At 36.4% G+C, this 27684-nt stretch overlaps 1 protein-coding gene across 3 annotated transcripts in view; it reads right to left on the bottom strand.

Annotated features, from left to right (window-relative positions):
- Positions 1 to 27684, bottom strand: part of LOC138707915 (probable E3 ubiquitin-protein ligase HERC1) — a 178360-nt gene that overhangs the window by 94091 nt on the left and 56585 nt on the right. For all 3 annotated transcript variants that reach the window (XM_069837981.1, XM_069837962.1, XM_069837972.1), the window contains exons 23-33: positions 27018 to 27222; positions 24919 to 25138; positions 20528 to 20957; positions 16213 to 16339; positions 15030 to 15194; positions 12255 to 12390; positions 9957 to 10161; positions 9227 to 9373; positions 6281 to 6404; positions 4312 to 4454; positions 1831 to 1994 (exon numbers count right to left, since the gene is read on the bottom strand). In XM_069837981.1, the coding sequence (XP_069694082.1) occupies positions 1831 to 1994; positions 4312 to 4454; positions 6281 to 6404; positions 9227 to 9373; positions 9957 to 10161; positions 12255 to 12390; positions 15030 to 15194; positions 16213 to 16339; positions 20528 to 20957; positions 24919 to 25138; positions 27018 to 27222 (2066 nt within the window). The remainder of the gene's footprint in view (positions 1 to 1830; positions 1995 to 4311; positions 4455 to 6280; positions 6405 to 9226; positions 9374 to 9956; positions 10162 to 12254; positions 12391 to 15029; positions 15195 to 16212; positions 16340 to 20527; positions 20958 to 24918; positions 25139 to 27017; positions 27223 to 27684) is intronic.

The following is a 27684-nucleotide window of genomic DNA, read 5'->3' as shown; positions in this document are numbered from 1 at the left end:
AAAATATACATTTGTAACTTAATTCTGAATTTAGATAACATCTGACAATCCCTAATGTCACTAGATAGAGAATTCCAGAGTCAATGATGTTCTGTCATAAGAGAAAAAAAGAAGTATTTGATTCTGATTCCATTCTGTTGCAAGAAACTGAAAACGTGTTGTTAAATAAGTGGAAATAGAGGTACGCAGGATTTTAAATGACAGTATCAATGAATGCATGATTCTTCATTCCTTCAGGCAAACCAATGATAGAAGCTCGAGGGATGGTGTTACAGTATGCTCAAATTTGAGCATATGGCATTGCAGATAAATCTTATATACACATATTATGAGCACATTGTAATTTCTCAGCTATGTTATGAGTTACATTTTGTGAACAAGGAATCGCACCAACCGAAATGGGACAACACAAGCTTTTGAATAATGATCTCTCTGAAGTAATAAATGGCAGAAATTTTCTCAAATGGCTTAAAAATGGAACAGCAAGACTATGTTCTAATATGTGTATGTTACCTGATTATTCCAGTTTAGATCGTTGTCCATAAAGAAGCCAAGATTCTTAATGGTTTCAAAATATTCTATTGATTTACAATTAGCCTTGTATGCAGTAGGTTATTGAGGTTAGGTGTTCTAACAAGGGAAGGGTTTCGGCTCGAACAGGAATTTTTGGTTAAAAATTTGTACAGACGGTTGGTTACCTCACAATGGTGATGAAGACCTCAAAAGCATTCATTTGTGTAACTCTCCGTTTGGTTGGTATTGGTCAATACACTTCTTTAAAAATGTACATGAGGATTCTCTATAAAATGCCTGAAACAGCATGGAGCAGAGCAACAAGCACAACACACAGTGCAACACCTGAACAATCTGCTGAACCACACTCCAGTGCTGAAAAATCAAATGCCACCTGAATTACATTTTTGAAGTCCAAGACTTGTTCACGATTCACGTAACCAGCTGACTGTCAGGAATACTGAAGCATAGGACGGTATATTGGAGCAGACAACTGGTTATGAATAACAGAGTGCATTTTCATTATAAACACTCGATTTCCCAAGTTAAGTTCTGGATTCTCAGCAAGAGTCCTTATGTAATCAGTTATCCTCCGAGCATATATTTTGTATTGTCTAAGGAAATAGATATTCAGAGGCTGGATATATTTAGTTTCTTAGGTGGAATGATCATACATTCCATGTCCTAGCCTTGGAATGATTCATTTATTAAGGTTGCGTCCTTGTGCGCATTCAATGGCTCACACAACAATGTACACTTTTGATTAGCTGCAATATTTTCAGACAGAACGTTGGAGAAAAATGTTCTTAGATGGGCTTTAGACATTTTACCACTCGCACTAGCTTCTAGGCTTGGCTAGGCTTATGGGTAAGGTGTCCCATCCCCTTAACTTGTGCAGTGCTCTCCCCACCCCTCAACTTGTACAGTGCTCTAACAGACAAACCACACATTACACAAACGAATGCTTTTGGGAGCTTTACAGAGATGTAAAGATGGGCCTGTATACAAATTTTGGATACGAAATTCCTGTTCGAGCCGAAACCCTTCCCTTGTAAGAAGAGGTTGATGTCCCATTACAATAGACTGAGATTTCTATGGATTTAACTTTAATCTAAACTTATGAGCCTGCATGGAGATAGAATTGCAATCATCATTCATTTTTCTTAGTGTGTTATTCAGTCTTGTATTTCCTTAAATTTTCTTACCACTCCATAGTTAAAAGGTTATGAAAGCAATGAAGATCGAACTCCAGCATCCCATAAGCCTAAGGGTTTGAATGCAGAGGATGCTTTTTCTACAAACAATTTAAAATCTTACCTCACACTCGCTTCAGCATCATCCCATTGAACCTTGACAGAAGCCAAGCCCTGCTTCAATGTACCTAAAACAACTGCTTTTCTTCCTGAAGGCTTATGAACACACTGGCCTCCAACACGCAATCCACGATCCACTCCTCCAATTACAGCAAGGGCAGGCCAAACCTTAAAAAAAATCCAAGGGTGACTTAAGGCATACATACATATAATATGGTTCACAAGAAGACTCTTAAACTTACCAAACTAACAAATGATTTTAAAAGAAACCAATCTACAAATAAAATTAAAATGATGGCATTTGCTAGTACTCAGCCTACTAGAACAACAATAATAACAATAAAAAAATCCCACAAGTCAATTACTTTAATAAATAATTAAGATATAGTCGTCACTTATAAATGAGTGAACCCTTAAGGGGTTACTTATACTCATTTCTAATTCATAGTTGTCCCTCATTCACATAATAAGTGATTACTTAAGTGAGCTGATCTGTACCCTTAAGTGACCACTCATTTTCAAAATGGATACTGAGAATGATTTTGAGGATTTTGTAGAGTTTGTTGAACGATATGAGGAAAATATACATGTCCCAAAAAGGTATATTAGAGACATGGAGAATCCTCTGGAAATGTATAGTGAACTGGAATTAAAGAAGCGATATCGTTTTCAGATCAATTCGAAGTTGTTGCTCTAGCCAAATTGATCGTTATTTATTCATTTATTTATTTAACTTATTTATTTATTTATGTCTATAACAGGGCAAAGCCCCAATTACAATAGACAGTACAGATATTTGTTAAAAAAAACATAGAATTGCATATAATATGAAAAAATAGATAAAGCAGAAACAAGTGTAATTATACATTAAAAAAAAAAGTAGATACTACCTAAATAAAAGACACAGATCTAGATATAAATGAAAAATACCAAATAAAAATAAATTAAAAAGAGTTAAATATAGATATCATAGCAAAAAATGGAAAATGTAGCTGTAATTGGCAAATTACAGAGTAAATATAACACTACGTTAATAAATTCAGTATACAGTATTGTATAGTAGGCCTAATAAGCTTAATTAATTTATTTAAGAAATTCACTACTACAGAACACGTGTTCCAATTAGTAGGATATCTGATTATAACTATAACCAACATGTAACTAGAATTTAACATATCATGAAACTATTGCTGTATATAACTTATTCAGTACAATAATATTGATAACTCGTTGTTATAGCAACTCCACATGCAGAGCTGCTTTCGATTAGTTCAATGAGAGTCAGCTTTTGTTATGACGTCATGTCCGGCAGCTGTAAGTGAGCACTCATTACGTGAAAATAAGTGTTGTCTATGAATTCGGAATTGACTTAAGGGTTCCCTTATTATAAGCAAACACTTATTACTTAAGGGTTCACTCATTGTATAAGTGACGACTATGAATTCCACCCGTAATCTCGTAAAAATAAATAGATACAGCAAATTTATGGAACATTAACACCATAGGTATACTAAGACCTAAAATATTCATTCATTATAGTTTCCTGCCCAAGGGCAGGTCTTTCACTGCAAATCCAGCATTATCCAATTTTCCATCTTTTCTGCCTTCCTCTTAGTCTCAGCATACAATCCATATATCTTAATGTCCTCTATCATCTGATATCTTCTTCTGTCCCAAACTCTTCTCCCAGTCACTGTTCCTTCCAGTGTATCCTTCAGTAGGCAGTTTCTTCTCAGCCAGTGACTCAGCCAATTTCTTATTCTCTTCTTGATCAGTTTCAGCATCATTCTTTCTTCACCCATTCTTTCCAACACAGCTTCATTTCTCATTCTGTCTGTTCATTTCACACGTTCCATTCTTCTCCATATCCACGTTTCAAATGCTTCTAGTCGTTTCTGTTTACTTCGTCATAATGTCCATGTTTCTGCTCCATACAATGCCACACATCACACAAAGCACTTCACTAGTCTCTTCCTTAGTTCTTTTTCCAAAGGTTCGCAGAAAATTATCCTTTTTCTATTAAAAGCTTCCTTGGCCATTGCTATCTTCCTTTTGACTTCCTGGCAGCAGCTCATGTTACTGTTCACAGTACACCCCAAGCTTTTGAAGCTGTCCACTTGTTCTACTGCCCGATTTCGAATTCGCACATTCAACTTCTTTAGTTTTCTTCTGATCATCATGGTCTTCATCTTGTTTGCATTTATCTTCATCCCATATTGCTCACAGTTGTCATTTAGCTCCTCTTAAAGTATATGTAAAAACATTTTATAACTTTTGTACAATAACTACCATTTCAACTTTGCTCTATCATTACGAAAATTTAAATTAAAAAGTGTCAATCAAAAATGGCTAATGAAGTGAAGGTCATATGGACATTGGTTTTATCTTTGATTACATTAACAAAGATCTGAACAACAGTATAATTTATTTTATTTAAAAGAAATACACTGCCATAAATTACACTTATAATTGCTGATACATTTACCTCTTTACAAAGCTGTTCCAGGCTAACTTTTTTCAACCAATCCATTCTTTTCTTTTCTTGGTCTTTTCCTAAGTGAATGGAATGTTGTTTCTCTTTCTTTTCTGGCTCATTCAAGTCACGTTGTTCCTCATGACTCCCAGATTCTATAATTAAAAATTAACAATCAGACCATAATAAGATTGACAAGGTAGAACTAGAGTATAAGAGCACACTCTTTGGACATAGGCTTTATATTTGATTTGATTCATTAAAGTAAAATATAAAATCTGTACAAAGTAATGAAACTAATATAACTGAACTGTGTAATGTTAAAAAAAAGTAATGAAAGCTACTTGTTTAATTAGTTCTCAGCCATCAAGCAGTCATCATGAAGGACATTAAATATTACATTGGTATGTTCAAACCTCACCAAAAATGATGCAATTATAAGAGAAATGAAGAAAGAAAATTCAGATCTCCCATATCCAGTGGCGGATTTAATTTAACTTTATTGCACCTCTTGTTGTAGGTATATTGGGAATATTTTTATCAGAACACTTTTTTGGGGAAAATATTTTACCAGGCATTTGGGTGTATACTACAAGTCTCCTCAGCAAATAATGTAACAGTAACACGTAACTGAAGATAATTATAAACTGTAAACGAAAAAAGCTGAACAAGTTAAAATTTTATAGTTGAAAAACTGACCTATTGAAGGCACTTTTTCAAGTGATATTGGAAAATAAAGATAAATATGTTACTGCTTTTTGTTTCCGTTTTTTGCAAGGATATCAGCCGTCTCACTGCCTGCAATACCATAATGAGAAGGTACCGGTACCTAATGAAGAAATCGCCCCATGCAGAAAGGGCTTCAGTCCATTAGACCTGGTTTTGAGAAAACTAAGGAAAACAGTCTGTACTTTGTATTCCTTTCTGCATATAACTCTCAGCCTGACGCTTCAGTTTCTGTCTTTCCAAGCATTGGATTGAATTCCTTCCTGCACAGGCTGATGGAACCATCCATAAAGATATGATTTCCATCGATATCTCGTTTTTTCAAAATTTGTGACTGAAGCCCTTTCTGCATGGAGCGATTCAATTATTCTTTTATTTAATCTTTTCAGGTGATGTTTAATTTCTCTGGACTAATTTTTTTTATACTTTTAGGAGCTAATTATGATGTTATGGCTATAATTGCTGCTTTTGAATCAGAAAGTATAACTACTTGATTGAAAAGAGTAATACAACATTGAAGATTTTGTAGTATTATACATATAACTTGAATTCAACATCAGAATTTCTAGCAATACTGCATCCTACAGATTTCTAGAATGAAAAAAGTTTACATGTAGCTCCATCACAAGCATCATTTTGAGCAGATAAAAAGAGATCCATTAGTAAAAATGTGAAGTTATTCATGACTAGGAAATCTTACATTAATGGTTTCTAAGCTAAAACTTTTAACACATCTAGTGGTATATCATATTTTATAACTTTATCAGAAAGATTTAAGTAATGTTCTACATCTGCAATTAACATAGGATTAATTTTGGGAATTAAGTCCTATTTATATAAAGGAAGGTTAATCTTTCTTTTAGTGTCAAAAACTTGGATGAGATATGATATCCCTGACATCAATTTTCTCCTATATGAAGGATTGTTTACGCCCATAAAAATTCACAAACTTTAAATTATCATAGTAACTCAACAATTTAGAACAAGAATTTATGGCCATATTTACAGTGCGTATACTAATTGGCTCCGCAGTGAAGCAGTATTCAACCAGGCAGCGATGTAAAGTTGGTACTATGTAGCATCTGGTTTCAACACATAGGGTATTATATCTCCTCACTTGCTCTCTCCCACCCTCCACCATTCAATGCAGCTAAGGTCATTGACTCTACCTGCACGAGTCCCTGCGTTCTGCTTGCCACTTCTCCTGTGGAGCCAGTTAGTATACGCACTGTAGTTGTAGCTCATTATTGCATACCTGATGATTCAATGTGGGCAGTTTTTAAATCAGAAGAGATATCCGAGACCTCACTTGTCTTCTCTGGTATAGGAGGCAAGAGTTCTCTTGTTTGGTTTAACCTCTCTACTAAGCAATCATTCACCTGAAATTATAACAAAACAAAAATAATGAAACAACATTATATACGATATTCTTATTGAACCAAGAAAAGAAACAAAAGGAACCCGAAATCAAACTTCATTTCAATGACTTCTATCGCCTTTCGTGGGAGCTGGGTTACCAAAATGGCGGCAGCAACAGTAGTAATATCAGTAGCAGTAGTAGCAACAGCTGTATTAGGACTTCATACAGAAGACAGTAGACCAGCGAGAATATGAATAGAAATAATACTTTCACCCTTCCTATCACTGATCTCCATAATCATTACCATGACAACATATGTTATTAAGAGCTGAAATGTAGTACTGCAGGGCCTGGACACAGAATTTTGTCAGAGAGATCTTTCACATGCAGTTAATCTACTAAATGGTACTGACAGCTTTACAATGATACGACCCATTTCCAATTCCTACACCTCGTGCTTGTACACTTGATACAGAAGGCTATGGACCTGTGAGATATCCTACTCTGCTCCCTCAGATGTCTTTACAATCATTATCACAAAGATATCCGTTACTGACAGTTGAGGGCAGAGCAATGGTGCACCTGGACATAGACTTTTATCTTTACTTTAATAATCACTAGAGACAGGCAAAATATTTTTTTTTCCCTCCAATGATGGGTACTTAATAAATATGGGAAATGCCTGTTATTATTCGGTTGAGAAGCTTTTATCATCCAGTTTGCTCTCAAGAAAACTTAAAGTTAGAATTTATAAAACAATTATATTACCGGTTGTTCTGTATGGTTGTGAAACTTGGATTCTCACTTTGAGAGAGGAACAGAGGTTAAGGGTGTTTGAGAAAAAGATACTAAGGAAAATATTTGGAGCTAAGAGGGATGAAGTTACAGGAGAATGGAGAAAGTTACACAACACAGAACTGCACGCATTGTATTCTTCACCTGACATAATTAGGAACATTAAATCCAGGCGTCTGAGATGAGCAGGGCATGTAGCACGTATGGGCAAATCCATATATGTTTATAGAGTGTTAGTTGGGAAGCCGAAAGGAAAAAAGATCTTTGGGGAGACCGAGACATAGATGGAAGGATAATATTAAAATGGATTTGAGAGAAGTGGGATATGATGGTAGAGATTGGATTAATCTTGCTCAGGATAGGGACCGATGGTGGGGTTATGTGAGTGTGGCAATGAACCTTTGGGTTCTCTAAAAACCATAAGTAAGTAAATAAGTAAGTAATGACGGGTACTTAATTGTTCGTCATTCGCCCATATGAGGCTAGTTATGTAGACGAATTTACCGACAGAGTCGTTGCCCAGATTGCGCCATAGGACACTGGACTATGCTACATGCATGATGAGATGAAATGAGATATGAGATAAGTTGAGATGATGATGGAGATTTCTTGGGATGCCACAGAGGAACAGAGCTCCAGGAGAAAACCGCTGGACCACGGGCTTGCTCAACACAAGTTATAAATCCGGAGTATGACAGGGATTGAACCTGGGTCCACAGAATTATAAGTCCAGCACCCTAGTCACTAAACCACTGTGATGGCTACAAGCAAAATATAAAATTTCATATTCTAAACTAGACCTGCCAGCAGTTTCACAATTCACGATGTGTATAATGTAATGAATGCAAAAAAAAAAAAAAAAAAAGTCATATTTCATAATATTTTGGTAAAATTTTCGTATTTCATAAAAATCTTCATATTTTTTCCTCATGTTTTCCATGATATTTTTCCCCTTTCATTAATATTTAACTAGCAATTGCAATCTCCAAATTCCCCTCCGGAGTCAATGAGCTCATGCACAATATGATAACTTCCACAAAAATGATGCTCCTTTCGAAGTTACTAACATGACAGAGCTGCTGATACATTTCTCAACACCAAAGGTTTAAATATTAGCATGACTGTAAGAATAAAGGTTGAATGTGCAAATCCAACTGTTCTCCTGTTAAACGAAACTTTCTCTGATATATGGGCATGGAAAAAAAATAAACATCTTGAAAAAAAGGGAAAACCATCAAGGATGTAACATCTGCAACAATAAAACTGTTGGTCTCTGAAAACAAGACATCAATAAACAAAAGATAGTCTTTATCATACATGATTCCTTATTGGAAAATCTTGAGCATAAGGCTTTCTACAGAGAACTTCTAGGTCTCAATGAGAAAAACTTAGGGTCACGTAGCAGCTCATCCCACTCGTAATTGGCACTTCATCTTGTCAACTGTGTGACACTTAAACCTAAATTGATGTTGTCACTAATAAGCTTTCAATGGCACATGATTTGGGACTTATGTTTTTTTCAGTTTCAGTTAAACATATTATTAAAAACGTTGTTTGAATTAGTTTTATTGATGTAAATGCACTGGATAGTATTCCCAGTAACAAGGGTTTGTCATAATATTCTGTTTCGGTTCAGAATAAAAACTTATGCATTTTAAAATGATTTATTTACTTTCCTTGAATATGTAACTTTGGTGCTTAGTGGTACAGCCGTTCATGAACATAGCAATTTTTTACATGCAGTAAATCTGTAACTGGGGCAACGATTTTACTTTTTCAACTGAAGGAAGCTATACTTAAGATTTTTATCCATGTATAGCAAGTTCAAAGAAAGGCATGTTCTTTTCTTTCAGTAGGTTATTTTACGACGCTTTATCAACAGCTAAGGTTATTTAGCGTCTGAATGGGATGAAGGTGATAATGCCGGTGAAATGAGCCCGGGGTCCAACACCGAAAGTTACCCAGCATTTGCTCATATTGGGTTGAGAAAGGCATGTTAACTACTAGACCAATTATTATTATTATTATTATTATTATTCAACCTGCCTGTCGGCTCCAAGTATCAGTGGCACTCAGCTTCCTTAACAGAGAGATGTAAGCTTCAGCAAGAACTGCTGGCAGGGGTGCACAGTGAGGATCCCCTGGCAACATATCACGTGGTGTTCCCCTAACCTGCATGTCTGTCATCTTGACCTGGAACAGAAACCATAAGTGACATTATGATAACACAATATGAGCAAATACAATCTATTTACGTAAAGATTAATTTTTGGTCCTACAGAATTATCTATTATGGTTATCATTGGTTATTAATGGAGAAAAATTCGCTCTGGCGCCAGGGATCGAACCCGGGACCCTTAGTTCTACATACTGGGTGCTCTAACCACTGAGCTACACCGAGATTCAATCCACAGCACCGGATCGAATCTTTCTCCTTTGGTATTTTTCCTTAGTGGCCTTACTCCAGGTTCCACATATAGGTATATATTATGTGTCAATACATATGTTTAACATTCTGTTTAAAATGTTTGCCCACCTGTAGACTGATTTTCATATACTGCCATTGGATATCTTTGAAAAATATTGTCAAACGCCTGGCATTAGAAAACAACAACATATATTACCACTGTGGATGGCCAGATCATTAATCCGAAAACGAGTTCATTTTATCAAAATCATTCTTTTCCATACAGTACAGTACAGATCTTTCGCCGGAAGAGTATTAACCTATTTGTTTATAACTTGTAAACATTGTAACAAGCAAGCCAGACATTACCTTTTCACCAGGATTTGTACTGTAGAACATTACACAAGGATATAACTCAGCAGCATCAACATCTTCAAATGCAAGGCGAGGTTCATCACCATTCTTCCCGAAACTAACAGTTCTAGCATCAAGATCCAGCACCACTGTGATGTAGTCCCCCTGAGTGAAGCTGGGCAGGCACAGTGGCAGCTCCCCATTGTGATACAAATTCCCACTGGAAAAGAAAAACATCCGTCTTTAATAACAAATATCAACTGAAAGAAATAATTTTATCTCAAAGCATTTATAAACAAGATGCCACTACCAATATCTAGGAAAGTGCATTTTTCATTTTTTTCGATGAAACTGAACATTATTAAATTTACCACAAAATGTTTGGAAATTGTTCCTAGGCAGTATGTACCCGTATGTTAATAAATCCAAATTAAGGTGTATTTTTTTCTCGAAATAACGCGAAATCTAACTATAAAGCGAATTTGTATGTATGTATGTATGTATGTATGTATTTACTAGCAGTCAGAATACAAGGATTCATGGCATCGTCAGATAACAATTACACGTTAATACAATAGTATAATAGTAAGGTAAACAAATACAATAGTAATGACAACAATTATAATTACAACATAATAATAATAATAATAATAATAATAATAATAATAATAATCACTTTCTAACATTGTATATTTTATTATAGTGACAATCTTGGCAGTTTGACTTACGACCAGCGTGCTTCTACCAGGTACATGAAGAGGAAGGTAAGGAGCAGTAAACAGGGAAAACAACAGCAATCAATAACAGTATATAAATAGAGATTGTTACATTTCCTGTTCAAGATTTAAATTTAGGTACTCGTTTATGCTCAGTGGCATGTGCTTCAACAGTATATTTTTTACCGATTTCTTGAAAATTTTTTGGGTACACTTCCTGATATGTAAGGGGAGCTTGTTGTATAATTTACAACCATTATGAGATATACTGTTAAGACTTCTGGTAAGCCTGTGGTATTTTAAATGCATATTACTGGAAGTTCTAGTGTTGTAGTCATGGTATAAACTGTTTTGCATTCTGATGGATGTAACGGACTGTTTCTAGTACGTAGATACAGGGGACCAGTAGTATATTGAGCTCTTTAAAAATGCCTCTGCTCTCAGTCCGTATTGGAACTTGTTTCATGATTTTCATTATTCTCTTCTGCAATTTTAGTATCTGTAAGGATATCAATTTTATGCGAATAATGTTAGAGCAATAATGTTAAAAACTGCATCATTAGCACTTTCAAAATAAAATTGCAGTTACAGATGTCTGAAGAGCCGATTAATAAATTATATTCAGTACTTGAAGTGTTCAATCCTGGATTCATCATTAGCAGTAATGTGGATATGATACTAGCGGGAAGGTGAAGTCTATTCTGTTCTTTGAAAATCACAATGATCATAAAAGAGTACAGTGAACTTGAAGAGCAAACCAAACAAATTATACAGCGAAATGAAAATATAAATATTGTGGAAGTTCTCACTAATATGCTTGACAGTCACAGTGAATTCAGTAGCACAACTCTTCAGTCAGTTTCGTATTTGTATGCCAGTGTTCACACTGAACATTTCTTTTCTTCCTACTCAGGAGTCTTGAGAAACTTTTGTTCCAACAAGAAAGAAGATAATGTAAACACTTTGGCAATGTTCTTCTTTGACATTAGTTAATACAATACGTAGTCTCCTTTGGCGATATTGTACCTATTTTAAGTTAATAATAAAATAGTTTTTCCTTAATAAAAATTAAATATTGTCCTTTGATTATTGATTTATATGCAAGACGGTTTTTTCCCCATAAAATCTTTTAAAGATATCTAAAAATTCCAAAACCTTTTAAATGTATCGTAGCATCACCGAAATTCTGTCAAAATGACAGTATCTCTGAAAAGTATCTAAATCCATTAAAAAATAATGCGAAATGATTTAAAATAGCAGTGATTTTGAACAAAAACAAAACGAAAAATCCAAGTCCCTAACAATATCTCAGAAGTGAAGACTAGAGAACTGCATGCATTGTATTCTTCACCTGACATAATTAGGAACATTAAGTCCAGACATTTGAGATGGACAGGGCAACCTGAAGAAAAAGACTTTGAGGGAGGCCGAGACATAGATGGGAGGATAATATTAAAATGGATTTGAGGGAGGTGAGAGATGATGGTAGGGACTTCCTGAGGATAGAGATTGATGGCAGGCTTATGTGAGGGTGGCAATGAACTTCTGGGTTCTCTAAGAGTCATTTGTAAGTAATCAGTAATAATCACAGATCTACCTGTAAGCTCTATACAGCCACATGTCAGTTGTTGTCCGATGACTGTAATCCTTTATAGGAAAACGTGCCACTCCCACACAGGTACCCTCGTTGCCCTTGTTCTCTTTCACAATTAGGAATTTCCACTGATAGCAACCTGTAAAAGAAATAAGACACGATACTTTGCAACAAGCAGAAAGGTAATGGAGGTGTCCTATATAGCAGCAAGACAAAGTTAATTCAACTTTAAAGTCGATATAAAAGAGCAGCACTTTTTCTAAATTTGTTTCTACAGTTAGTTAGTTAGTGGGGTTTAAAAAGGGCACGTCAGCTACTATGGCTATTTGCGCCCTTATCTAAAATCATTCACTAAACACGAATACAATACAATAACCAGAATACTTAAAAGAACTAAAAAGCGTTGTCACGGTTAAAACGAGGCAAACAAATGCAGTTTCAACAAGGTGAAGCATAAAAACCATAAAAGTGAGAAGTTCTCAGACCCTAAGTAGTATTTAAAAAGAAACAACAAAACAATAAAACAAATGCCACCAGAAATAAATTGTCTGGCGCATTTATAAAATGCCCGGATGTAAAAGGTCCGAATGTCAAATTTGTTAAAATAGTACACTAAAAAATGTAACCTCCAGATGTAAAGAGTCCGGAGGATAAGTAAAACGTGTCATTAAAAAACTACATCACCTTGTCAAGTCCGGTATTCGATAAAAATCTCAGAACTGCATTTGTACAATTAAAATCATTTCCAAGAGCGTCACGTAGAGTCGGCCGAATTCCATACTGCCGACGGACATGGTCGTATTTTCTATACTGTAATAAAAAAGTTCCACAGTCAGTGGAACATGGCATAGGTCACACTCCGGCTGAGGCTCGCCACGTAGCAGATTTGTTTCTACATAATACGTCTCCTGAATAATAACAAATATGTAATTTACTGGAAAGCAGCAATGCAACCAATAATATCAAACTGTAAACCAAAAGGGGAGCACATTTATTACGACACAAAGAAGATAAAACTCAGAAAAAATACCATCGCATGTAGAAACCAGAGAGAATGGAATTTAATTGCTGACAGCTAGTGTAAGAAGGAAAAAAAATAACATGAAATAAAAATAGATTAACGAATTAGTGAACAAATGAACTGAATGAATGAATGAATGAATGAATAAATGAATGAATGAATGTACCTCGTCAGTACAATACCAGATACATCAATCACTCAAAACCAACAAGAACTACCTGAAAGCGTGAAAGTTTAACCAGATGGAAAGATCAAAATGTATACATAAAAGTGCGTCTCCACTATTAAACATTTAACAACAACATGTTAAATATAACATGTTGAATTTAACATGTATATGGACATTTCAAGTCTCAATTGACTTAACATGTTAACTAAGTATGTTGAATTTAACACTTTTAACATGTTGGCATGTTTTCCAGCAGAAATGGAAAACATGTCAAGTCAATTCATTTGCTCGTGCAGCGTCAGTACAGTTCAGCAAAGTTCGTAGTTTCCATAGCAACAGCTATAAGTTCCGATTTTGTGGCGCGTATCTTGATCATTTTTATACTATCATTGGTCCTTGGTGTTGGCTAAGTTGTTCGAAGTAATGGAGTGGACGAAAGAAAATACATTAGAATAAAATTAATGCACTGATGGAAAGGCCTTGTTTGTGGGATGTGTCTGCAAAAGAATACACGGGCAAAACTAAGAAGGCCGACTGTTTTAGAGAACTGGAATTATTATTTAACTGTTCTCGAGAATACAATAGAGAGTTTTCGCACTCTCGTCGTACGCTAAACGTTAATGCTATTTTGACGTCAGTAATGGTCGTATTTGCAGCACTATATTAAAATCGTGTTCTGACATTCTCAGCAAGTTTTTGAATCCAAATCAATACTGTATTCAACTTTAAGCTCGTTTAGAATGTATCCTGCATAGTGTCTTTTACTAAGATATTGCCGCATCCACATTCTCATTTTCTTCCTTTTCAAAGCCTTGTAACAAGCAATAGAGGCAATTACAAAAGCCAGATCATCATCTGAGTCCATTGTCCAAGGTTTGAAAATAAAACACTATCTATATTAAACTCTCATAAACTGTTTATGGTGGACTACGCAAAGAAAGTCAAGTTTGACATGTTTAACAGTGTGGACAAAGTGTTAAATGAAATTAGCATTAACATGTTCAATCAACAAGTTGGGATGTTAACGGTAAACAATTTAACATTTAACATGTTGTTGTTAAATGTTTAATAGTGGAGATGCGCCTTAAGAAAACTAGGAGGAAAATGATGTAAAACCTCATGACTGATATCAATGAAAACAAAGAAACAATAACACACAACAATTTTCAGATTATTATAGTTTACGGAGTCCCGCGCCGTGGCGTCGCGGTCTAAGGCATCCCGCCTAGGACTCGCGTTACGGAATGCGCGCTGGTTCGAGTCCTCATGGGGGAAGAAATTTTCTCATGAAATTTCGGCCAGTGTATGGGACCGGTGTCCACCCAGCATCGTGATGCACTTGGGGAGCTATGGTAGGTAGCGAAATCCGGTTGTGAATACCAGCTATAACGGCTGGGGGGATCATCATGCTAACCACACGATACCTCCATTCTGGTTGGATGATCGTCCACCTCTGCTTCGGCATGTGGGCGTGAGGCCAGCAGCCGGCTGGTCGGTCTAGGCCCTTCACGGGCTGTAGTGCCACGGATTATTATTATTATAGTTTATGGAACATATTCCATTCTCCTGTTCCAAGCAAATTAATTACCTGAAGTTATTCCTGTATTTCCTAGTCCATAGCCTCTGCCACCTGGTCCATGCACTAGGGTCTGATTGCCCTCCACTGCACAGCACAGGCATTTCTCGGGATCAAAACCCATTTCCTGAACAGGAACATTCTCTTCGCACTGCTCACTGTCTAGCCAGATGTCACCTAGCAGACATAAAAAAGAAATTCGGTTACAACACCTAACACAAATCAATGTTTCGCAGGTTCAAACTTCGAGAAGAGAGATGGATTTTTAAGGTACTGGTATTACTTGCTATGGAATGAAGAGGATCTGTGTTATAGGTAGAGATCCATGAAATTTGTTATATACAGTAAGGCAAATTGTTCTCATTTTGTCAGTATTTTAGTGTTACTACCACCTTGATGCCTCCTGCAAGTAGCCAGAGTTGGGGTATGATCAGTATGTGTTACATAGCTGTGTATTGTGCAGTATTTTGCAGCCTTTCTTTACACTTCTGATAGCAACATAACACGAGAAAGAAACGTAATTCAAGTTTTTAAACGAATTTATGCTCGACCATGCCGAAATGTAGTAATTATACACCTGGTAGCAGTCATTTAATGCATGTCAGCTGGAAATCCAATACTGTCGGAGAAGGTTATGTTCTGTTACTATAATAATTAGCGTTAATTGTAAATAATATTCAAATAAATTCAATTTATCACCTCGTTTTTCAATTCTAAATCAATTTCCAGATTATATCAAAATTAGTTCATGTTATTCTGTAGATTATAACAAGGTCAATGACATTATTGTTCCTCGGAAAAAATCAATACGCACATCTCACAATTTACGAGCGATGCACAAGGTCACTTCCACTCTTCAGTCAGCTTGCGCTCGTTTCATAAACAAACATACTCGCATCTTAATTACTATCATTATAGGCTCGTTGCATAATTCTGCAATATTTGTTGATTTATTCGTCTTACTTCTTAACATGTGTGTCCAGCTATAAGCTGATTACACGATGTTCACTGTAAATCAAATATGCAATTTTTCAGAGCGGGGGACTGGTGAGGGAGCAAAAAAAAAAGTGCGCACACACACTTCCCTCCCAGCTTGATGCTGTATTTGTGCTCAGAAAATTCCACTTGGATTTTCAGAAACTCAAATCTGGTTCACTGGGATAGAAGGTACGTGTATTGAAGAAATTCTACTTACCTGGACTATTAAGTTGGTATAATTTCTTCTGTAATTCCCGCTGTTTAATAAGTGCCTGTCGTTCAGCTACAGCTTGAGGAATAGTCCACATATTTGCTGCCAGCTGACAAAATAATTCACGAACAACCTGAAAAACAACAAAGAAAATTCCAATAATTCTTCATAATTAAACTATGTATATTAGTTTCACAAGTATGTCACCTCATTGTGCAGCAAGCCATTTTCACTTCTTTCAAGCTAATGCCACATAAAACTATCACATTCTTGCTGGGAAGTGGTCGTAAATTATTCAAATAAAAGTCATTCAGCCTTTATCTTATAGAGTTCATTCTTAAATCGAAATATTCACAAGCAGGCCATGAATAGTATCAATATTGAAAGCCGAATATACGGAAAACTTTTCCTCCTGTATTTCAAAATACTGCCTTATCTTTCTATTCCTCTCAATTTATTTTTTCACCCTAAGTAATTGCACAGACAATAAATCATCTCAATGTACTCAATAGGATGCTGGTAATATGCACTCCACTGCAACATTCAGTTAGTGTTACTACCAACAAATGAGGGTACCTTGATACCTCCTGCCAGTAGCCAGTGCTGGGGTGTGATCAGTATGTGTTACATAGCTGTGTATTGTGCAACTGTTACTGGTGACTTTAATTTGCTTCATTTAGGCTTCATGGAAGTGCAGCAGTATATAAAAGAAAGTGTTACACATCTTCATGATTATTATACCATGAACGAAACTAGGAGTACAGGTATCAGAGAGGTGAAATCAGTGTAGTTATAACTATGTGACAAAGTGACCTGTTCTGGCTCTTGTTAAAATGTATGAATGCAAGATTTACATATATGAATGTAATTCGGTAAGTTTTTTTTGCACATTTTCACATCGTTTAGTATCTTATGCATGGCCTGTACAATTTTGCCAGATTCACAGGCTTGTAAAATCAGAGTTGACCGAAGCAAAGGTACATACTGGATAAAGATACTATTTACAAACGTACTGTTTACAAATGTTTTGCCTGTTTCGCAGTGTTATCAAATTTTTAATTTCCTGGTATACCATAGTGGTGAGATATCCACTGAAGGTCCAGAATCAACAAATATTAATTTTAAATTAATATATTAAAATTAAAAATCAGTATACCGTAAATAAAAATACACGCACCTCCTCATAGAGTGGTGATAATGGAGAAATTTGGAATGTTGGCGGGAGAAATGGGAGCACACCAAGTAAACCTGCAGCAAAACTACTTTCCTCCATCATAATTTCCACTTAAACCTTACAGAATTTGAACTTAGATTTCCAGAATGTAAAAATTAGTAGTCTTCGTGATATTTTGTTTCACATCTCCATACCCAATTAAAACTGATCTCCCCACTTTTCTTGTTTTGATTTGACTAGAAGCAATATGCTGTGCACCACGTTTTAGATGCCATTTGTTCACGAACTGTCATACTGGCATGAGGAGCAGGAGGTGCTTTCAACTTTTTTTTTTTCTATGACTCTGCATTTGCTGAGTGTCATATGTTAAATTATTCATGACAACAGCACACAGAACACCTACTGGAAATAAACTTACTTACTTACTTCTTAATAGGCCTACGTGTATTCAGCTATAAGCTGATTGCACAATGTCCACTGTAAATATGCAATTTTTCGGAGCTGTGGATTGGTGAGAATTTCATTTAGCGAGTGGTTTTTAATTCTTTCCTGCAGTTTATTGTTGGAGTTATTACACTGAAGTAGGATGTGTTCTATTGTTTCTTCTTCTGTTAAAGATTTTTTACATAGTGGTGATAATTTAAAATGGTGCAGGTAAGCTTCCATAACAAGGTGTCCAATTCTAGCCTGTGCAGCGAAAGTGTGTACCTGAGAATATCACTGTAGATTTCAATATTGTTGGGTTATTTCAACATTTTCCATAGTGCTCTTCCTGTTTGTCCATTTAACCAATCTTCTGTCCATTGCTTATTTATCATGTTATGAATATTACGCTATACTGGAGAATTACCAAGGTAGCTTTGAACCGTGCCGTTACATTTACTACCAAATTTAACTACATACACAATGTTGCCAACATAAGAACATGATTTTGGTCTGTGGTGTCGTTAGAAGGAGAAATTTGTTTATTTTTCTCTCTACCTCCTTCATTCTGAACATTACTGAGAGATAGCACCACTGTTACTCTCATCTATTGCAATGATTTTTCCCTGGACCACCAATTTGCTTTGACGACATTTCTACATAGAAGATTAAGACAGATCTTACAAGCGATCTCCAGTTATGGTCATCAAAATTGTGTGTCCATTTTATCTCGAACTAAAATCTCTCTCGCATTTTCTTTTGTTTCATCACGGCCAAATGGATTTATCTCTTCGGTATCGATGTTTCTAGTCGGTCATGGCCTTTATGACAGTTTTTGTTTCGTAATATTCATAGATGATAATATAATTAAAGCAGTGAATAATTTCATGGCACCTAAAAGTTTTTTTTTTTCGTAAAAGGCGAGATATATTGTGTAGGCCACAAATAAAACTGCAACGCGGTCATAATTATGTACTTAATGCTTTGGTGAACATTAACCGGAAATTTACTTTCCGTTATTTAAATGATATTCCGTGAACCACACCTTTTACCTCTTTGTTTCGTTGTCACACCCTACTTTAAGATCTTACTACATAAGCATTTTCTTTTAGTGCATTCAAAACATCGTCGTTGTACTGTATAAATCTTGCACTTGACTAATAGAGTGATTTAAAGAATATAGTCGCGAATTTTATTACCACCATTTCGATTGTCTTCTGTTTGACACGGTTCAGTACGGCCCGGTGACTAGTGGCCAGCGAGTAACGTCGACTATCCACATTGCTCTGCCGTGGGTATAATCCAGCTGTTCCAAATATTATTTATTACTAGCCGTACCCGTGTGCTCCGCTGCACCCGTTAGAAATAAATATAAAGTAATTACATAATTAAAATAGGACATTTGATTCAGGGAACATTCGTGTTTGATAGAAGGATAAATCGTTTAATATGTTACTTAATTTAAATTGCATCCAAATAATTAAAAATGCAATCATTTTGGTCCAAAGACCCTCATTTGGTGCAATGACAATTCCTTTAACATGATTCTTAATTTTTATTAGATGCAACCATAGTTTAATGAAGATTGACATCATTTAGATTTAATATGTATATTTTATTTTACTTGTTATAGGTTTCCATTGAATTATGGTAATAACTTAATTTTAACCCTTGTTTTCTACGTATTAAATAAATGGCGCTTGGCCCACTATGGTTCTGAACCCTTCAAATAACTTAAATTATATTATATATTATTACATATTATATTATATTATATTATATCAGAAGTTACTGTAATAACATTATAGCATTATGTCCATCTAGAGAAACTACAATTTCCAATGGTGAAATAATAATTAATTATACAAATCGGTTAATTTAGCTTCCGATATTACTTCATACAAACACAGAAACATTCTCTGTAGGCTATCTTTCATAGCTTTTGATTGTTGCTGTCCAAGGCCCCTTATAGACGAAGTCATTTGTTTTTTAATTCATTACACAGCCTTAGATGGCAGTTATTTTAATTTTAAAACTCATTTATCTCATTAAATATCAGTCCTATCAAAATTTTTCAAGGAATAAAACTTATCGAAAATTATTTTTAAAGAAACTTTTGTCATGTAACATTTTTCACAAAAATCAATAATACGCGAGATATTTCGATTTATTTAATTCAGGTCCCCTTATAACCCCCCTTTTAAATAATGCATTTTGAATGCCATATAGCCTAAAATCTAAGTTACAACGAACGTAATTTATATTCCAGTTTTCATCGAAATCCGTTCAGCCATTATCGCGTGAAAAGGTAACAAACATACAGACAGACAGACAGACAGACATACAAACAAAAATTTCAAAAAAGCGATTTTCGGTTTCAGGGTGGTTAATTATATATGTTAGGACCAATTATTTTTGGAAAATCGAAAATTACCAGAAATATTTCGGCTACAGATTTATTATTAGTATAGATTCTGTTAAGGGAGTCAGTAGGTTGTAGTTTAGGTAAAAGGTATGGAGTAGTTTTGGTAATTCATCTGCTATCTCTTTACCTTGCACTCCACAGTGGCCTGGTATCCTTTGAGACGTGATATATTTACCATTTTTAGAAAGCAGAAATAAAAAAAGACAAAGCATGCATAATGCAGATAGAGACGAGTTATTCTCACTTGAAGCTTCTGGCTAGTTTTACTAATCTCTACATCAGTTACGCTTATTTGTTACCTGTTCCCTGTGCTCTGTGCTGGTGGTGGGGTCGAGACTTGGTAGTACAGATGCTAGTAGCTGAATTGCAAGTAATCTCGGCCTCAGAGCTTGAATTCTTGGTAAGGAAGTGTCATCTCCAGATGTCTGTTGACCTAAGATCATCAATAATGTGTTTGTCCATTCTCGTCCCGCCAATAGTTTACGTAGGACACGACTTGAAGCGATTCGTCTCACAAACACAAGGAAATCTCCTAGACTGCGTTCTGCTGCTCGTAATTCTCTTTTGCTGACGCAATTACCGCTACCAGTTCCTCCGCTCTCGCCATCAACATTTCCGTCCACAGACGTGGATGTAGGTTGTGTTGAAACCAATATATGTTCCAGTTGTGAATGGATGAGTGACACCACACACTCAATCACAGCTATATCCAGACGATGAGCATACATCCTGAAACAAACACACAACAGTTTCTCTATTAGGTGAAAGTAATTATCCACAATCCATAAATCAAAATTCTTGACAAATTTAACCACCAAATCTTTCCAAAACAGTAAAAAAAAAACTACGAAATGTGTAGACATGTATAAAGTTCAGCGTCTGGCAGAGGAGTTAAGATACGGTCACATGTCGCTACTTTTGCTGCACAACTTTTGTACTGCAGCTGCAAAAGTTGCGTGTCATGTTCACACGTAAGCCAAAAGTAGCGTGCTGCACGCTACTTTTCGTGCTGCGCAACTCGAGTGCAGCAAAAGTTGCAACTGGAGGTTGCGAGTCTGTTCACACACAAGGCACTACTTTTGCAGCCGCAGTCATGCTGCAGGTTTCCATCTCCGTATTGACTTCTCAATATACATTTTGTGGTTATGTTCGCATTATTAAGAAACTCATGCGAAAGCTTACTTATCTATTATTTGCTTTTCTGTCCTAACTAGTATTCAGAAATTGGCATTATTTTTACTATAAATCTTTTAAAAACGCCTATATACTTAAATGATAACCAACAGTATATTCATGTAATCAATGTTGGCAACCCTCCTGTTTGAAATTACGCTACGGAAAATTAAAAAAATGAATTATATCGTCAGCTAATGTACTCAGACTGTGTTGTGCATTTAATAACTGTTACAAAGAATTTATTTTCATCACATCTAACATTAAAATACATCCAAACAATAGAAGTATCATTGGCACGTTTGGGTGGCAACACTGGTCGCAACCGCAGCAAAAGTTTCAACAAAACCGATATCAAAAATGCTGCGGCTGCAACCCTGAGAATCCTGTTCACACGTCGCTACTTCTAAGCTGCGTGCAGCATGGAAAAGTAGCGGGCAGCAGGTTCGGCAGCCGCTACTTTTTGGGTTGCACCGTTGTCCACACGTCGCAGTACGAGAGTTGCGCAGTTTTTTGTACTGCAGCGCTGCAAAAGTAGCGACGTGTGACCGTACCTTTAGATGGTTTTTGAACAGTCTGTACTTGACATGGGAGTGTGGGTACTGCATGACCAGTGTTCGTCGGCTTATAGGACGCCATTTTAGTGAGCACGGAAGTGTGGAACACGCAACATCAAGCATTTGTCATGGAGGCATTCTTCAAGAGTGATGAAACTGTCGTGAAAACACAGTGTTTCTTTTGTCGTCATTTCAATGTTGGCCATCATGGAGGCATCCCTAGCTGTAACACTATATTGAAGAGGGTACAAGACTTTAGATAGACGGAAACAGCTTCAAGTAACCAGGCCATGTTCGAAGCACATGGACACCAGGCAACACTGACAAAGTAAGAGAAAAGGGGTCTACATCATTCTGCTGAGTAGAAATTTCTTATTGCTCTGTACGGCAGATGTTACAACTAGACCAGAATATTTTACTTTGAACTGCATCTCATTGAACATAATTGTTGACTGTTTCACCTATAATAGTTATAGCCCAGGAGGCAAAAACCATCTATAGTGAGGGTCACATAAGAACAGTTCCTAAACAGCAAATATTGCCGTCTTGTCAGCATTGCCAACTGTTACCAGATATCACACGATCTTATGTACTAAATGACTTATTTACTTATCGTACTTTATGTTGGAAGGTTATTCTAAATAATTGAATAATTTGTAACATATTTTCGTAGGAAAACTATACGGGAGAGGGATCAACATGTTAAGTATTTTGTCTGGCAATACGAAATTCATTGGTTTGACTAAACAATTGACTCACGAGACCTAACCTAAAATGTATTTTTTTTTTACCACATGAAATTATTAGTACTAACTCCGAAAACTTACCTGTTTATAGTTTTGAATTATAACCACAACCCAACACATAAAATCACTATTATGTATTAATATTAATACTGATATTAATTAATTGTTAGTATGTTCAAATTTCACTAGCTTCCAGTAACCAGCTCAGAAATCTAGTACAATTTTATTTTCGTGGAACTCCAGTACCGACAAATATTGTCGATATTTGTCTCAGCTGCCAACATACCAGTTTCAAAATCACTACCATTTGTTGTATTTGTCAATATCGAAATTCGAAGCGAAGTTGGCAAAAGAAAATTCAACCTGCAAACTAGAAAATCACCACAATCCACTAGCATATGTAGTAATGGGGGAAAAATGGTTAGGTTTCACCCTTGGGGTATGAAGTAAGCTGACCCGGACTATAGCTGTCTGCGAGACCCTCCCAAAGAAGTATTGGACTGCAAGACAGCAAATGGCTTCACGCCAACTAGCTCAGCAGCATGGGAAACCAATGAATGAACAGACAGATAAATTATTATTATTGTCGACCTACGAGTTTAATGAGAGGGAGGGGAAAGGGGAGGGGAGGGGAGAGGGGGGGAAGAGAGAGAGAGAGTGTGTGTGTGTGTGTGTGTGCACACGTGCAAGCTTGGGTGTGTGCCTGCCTGAAAAAAGATATACTGAAAAAAAAAGGGAGAAACAAGGGAGACAGACAAAGATGAGAGGAAGATAGATAAGCAGATGGAGGAAAAATGGTGAGGAAAGAGAGCGAGGATATATATTGGATTCGAAGAAACTGCATTAGAAATATGGAATAGTATTTGCAGATAGAATACATTGATTCTGTTGAGAAATTTCTGTAAATACGAGGAGGATCCAGGAAATAACGACCGTTCCCGCATACCCGCTGCGCAGCTGACTCCCCTTCCTTGTTTGAAGGTCAACTGGCTTCCTTAACATGTGTTCTCATAATGTTGTGAGTACTGGTTGCAACAAGTCGCCATTGTGCATTTTGTGTTACTTCAAAATCAACGACGTGATTGATAATCCCGCCGACTGTGAGGTGAGGAGTATGATTCGATTTTTGAATGCCCGACATTTGAAACCTGCAGAAATTTACCGGCAATTGAAAGAAGTGTATGGTGATACTGTAATGAATGAAAGAAATGTGAGAAAATGGTGCGAAATATTCAACAATGGGCGAACAAATGTCCACGATGAAACTCGACCCGGACGCCCATCACTCATCACAGAAGACCTGAAGACTAAAGTGAACGACAGAATCTTGCAAGACAGGCGCACATCACTCGACGAATTGCATATTGCCTTTCCTGACATTTCTCGTTCTTTGCTTGGTGAAATTGTGTCGCAACATCTTGGCTACCACAAAATCTGTGCACGATGGGTTCCACGGCAACTGAGTAACCAACACAAAACTCAGAGAATGGTCTCAGCATTGACATTCTTGATGCGATATCACACAGATGGAGACGCCTTTCTTGAACAGATTGTGACTGGTGATGAGACCTGGGTGTCTCACAACACCCCAGAGACCAAGCGCCAATCACGTCAGTGGCATCATCCCTCATCACCCAAGAAACCAAGAAAATTCAAACAGACTCTCTCAACACAAAAAGTCATGGCTACTGTCTTTTGGGGTCGTTTTGGAAGTGATGAAGAAGACAGTGAACACCTGGCTTAATGAACTGGCGGCAGAGGAGTATAACACGGGAATTCTAAAGCTAGTGAACAGATACGACAAATGTTTAAATGTAGGTGGTGATTATGTAGAGAAGTAAAGGAAGCTTCAGTTATGTAAGAGACTTTGTTTTTTCAAATAAATATTTTTTTTTTAATTATTACAACAAAACGGTCGTTATTTCCTGGATCCCCCTCGTACTTTCGACAATGTTACATGAATGAAAAGAAAAAGAGCCGCCACACAAAGATAAAACAATCCTGACATTTAGACACACTATGAAACATAATCACGTGATTTCAAGCAGAATGAAGGTCTCAGCAGTACTAAACGATAAAATCAAATACAGATATAAGACCATTTGTGCGTTTTTTAGAAGAGAAAAATGCAGAAGCTTAAAGTTCACAGTAAGCTTATTGTAAAACATGAAAATAAAGATATTAATACCACAGAGACTAGACAAACCCACTTACCCACACGACATAGCAAGAATATGCAGCAATCGCATGCTAGCCAGACTAAGCACCGGTGGCCGAGCTTGAAGTTCGCAGGGTGAGGTCAAGTAAACGGGACTCGAACACATACTTGCCAGTATTGGCAACAGTCCACAAGACACAGCAAGAGTAATATCAGCTGGTTGATACCGTACACTGAGGGCAAATACCGTTAAAATTTGCAGTTGCTGCGTGCTTCCTGAAATAGAAAGTTGGAATGTATTGTGTTTGGGTTAAAAACCTTTTACAAATTTAAAGAATTCAAATTATTCAGAACAGCCTCCAAGATCTCAGTTAGCAGTATTACATTATCAATTTAGACTTCAATACAGAATGTTTCAATGGTTATGTTACACCACACTGTGCTACAGGTAATGTTTGGTCGGGAAACAAAGATTCATTTAACTTTCTTACAAAGGTCGTTTCTAGAAAGTTATAGATGTAAGCAGATTAAGTTTCATCATGGCAATCGGGATATGGTTTCTCAATTAGGAGAAGAAGTTTTTGTGAGAGACTAGAAGGTTTAAATAAGGCACTGTGGGCTAGAACTATAATTGTGAAGATCTTATGGAAACGAATGTATTTATGTAAAATGGTAAATGAGCACAATGGAAGAGGCATACTTACTTACTTATTGGTTTTAAGGAACACGGAGGTTCATTGCCGCCCTCACATAAGCCCGCCATTGGTCCCTATCCTGAGCAAGATTAATCCAGTCTCTACCATCATATCCCATCTCCCTCATATCCATTTTAATATTATCTTCCCATCTACGTCTCGGTCTCCCTAAAGGTATTTTTCCCTCCGGCCTCCCAACTAACACACTATATGCATTTCTGGATTCACCCATACGTGCTACATGCCCTGCCCATCTCAAACATCTGGATTTAATGTTCCTAATTATGTGAGATAAAGAATACAATGCGTGCAGTTCTGTGTTGTGTAACTTTCTCCATTCTCCTGTAACTTCATCCCTCTTAGCCCCAAATATTTTCCTAAACACCTTATTGTCAAACACCCTTAATCACTGTTCCTCTCTCAAAGTGAGAGTCCAAGTTTCACAAGCATACAGAACAACCGGTAATATAACTGTTTTATAAATTCAAACTTTCAGATTTTTTAAGAGCAGACTGGAAGACAAAAGCTTCTCAACCAAATAATAACAGGCATTTCCCATATTTATTCTGTGTTTAAATTCCTCCCAAGTGTCATTTATATTATTATTATTATTATTATTATTATTATTATTATTATTATTATCATTATCATTATTATTATTATTATTATTATTATTATTATTATTATCATCGGTTGAGAAGCTTTTGTCACCTAGTCTGCTGTCAAAAAATCTGAAAGTTAGAATTTATAAAACAGTTATGTTACCGGCTGTTCTGTATGGCTGTGAAACTTGGACTCTCACTTTGAGAGAGGAACAGAGATTGAGGGTTTTTGAGAATAAGGTGCTTAGGAAAATATTTGGGGCTAAGCGGGATGAAGTTACAGGAGAATGGAGAAAGTTACACAATGCAGAGCTGCATGCATTGCATCCTTCACCTGACATAATTAGGAACATTAAATTCAGACATTTGAGATGGGCAGGGCATGTAGCACGTATGGGCGAATCCAGAAATGCATATAGAGTGTTAGTTGGGAGGCCAGAGGGGAAAAGACCTTTGGGGAGGCCGAGACGTAAATGGGAGGATAATATTAAAATGGATTTGAGGGAGGTGGGATATGATGGTAGAGACTGGATTAATCTTGCTCAGGATAGGGACCGATGGCAGGCTTATGTGAGGGCAGCAATGAACCTCTGGGTTCCTTAAAAGCCAGTAAGTAAGTAAGTATTATTATCATCTTTTTATTTTTTTTTATTATTATTATTATTTTTTTTTTGTGGGTATGAAAACATACACTCAGTACTATACCCATGCAATGCATTAACATTGGTGGCAAAGGTTCTTTTATTAGTTCAAATGTGTTTTTACTGAAGGAAATCTGTGGAAAGATGATGGACGGAGTTGAAGCAAATAAAACTTATAATGCCAGTGATACAAATTGTTCCTTATATATTTGCTCACCTGTATGATGCTGCGTATCAGTCTGGCCCTTTGCCAGTGATGAAATTAGTAATGAATAGATTTGGTGTACTGAGCAACGGATGTGCAACTGGAGTGACTGTGGTGCAGCTCTCACTGCATCCAAGTAATGGTAAAGCTGTGTGCTGGGGCCTTCGCCAGCCAGTGTGCCCAGGCCAAAACATCCTGCTAGTAGCTGTTGATGTACCTACAACACACGAATAATAAATCAAGAGTAATTATTTTATACGCGTTAACTCTTGTGATTATTTATTTACAAAAGAAGTTAGTTATTTTAGACTGCTGGCTTTTGTTTCCTCCTAAGAAATAAGAAATAAACCACGCCCTAATTTCGTGATTATTGTGTTGTATTCAGTGCAGTCACAACTTTGGTGCTGAATCCTCAATGTTTAAAATGTTCCTGCTTCTTTCCTCTGTGCAACAAGCCATAAGGTACCAGTTCGTTCACATGCTTCACTCCCCTCCTAATGGATTCTTCCATGAATTTTTAAAGTGGGCCGCATCTTAACAATGAACACGTACCGTATTTTCATGTTCTTACATTTTCATTACAAACCTAATTTCGAACAGTATTGATTTAGAACGTATAAATATCTCCAGGGGTTTAAAATTCGATTGTTTAAGTTGGTTTTGTAAGAAGCATTGAACA

The sequence above is a fragment of the Periplaneta americana genome, chromosome 1, assembly GCF_040183065.1.
Source record: "Periplaneta americana isolate PAMFEO1 chromosome 1, P.americana_PAMFEO1_priV1, whole genome shotgun sequence".
In the NCBI taxonomy this organism is placed as follows: Eukaryota; Metazoa; Arthropoda; class Insecta; order Blattodea; family Blattidae; genus Periplaneta; species Periplaneta americana.
The sequence above is the reverse complement of the archived record's forward strand: the minus strand, read 5'-3'. Positions and strand labels throughout refer to the sequence as shown.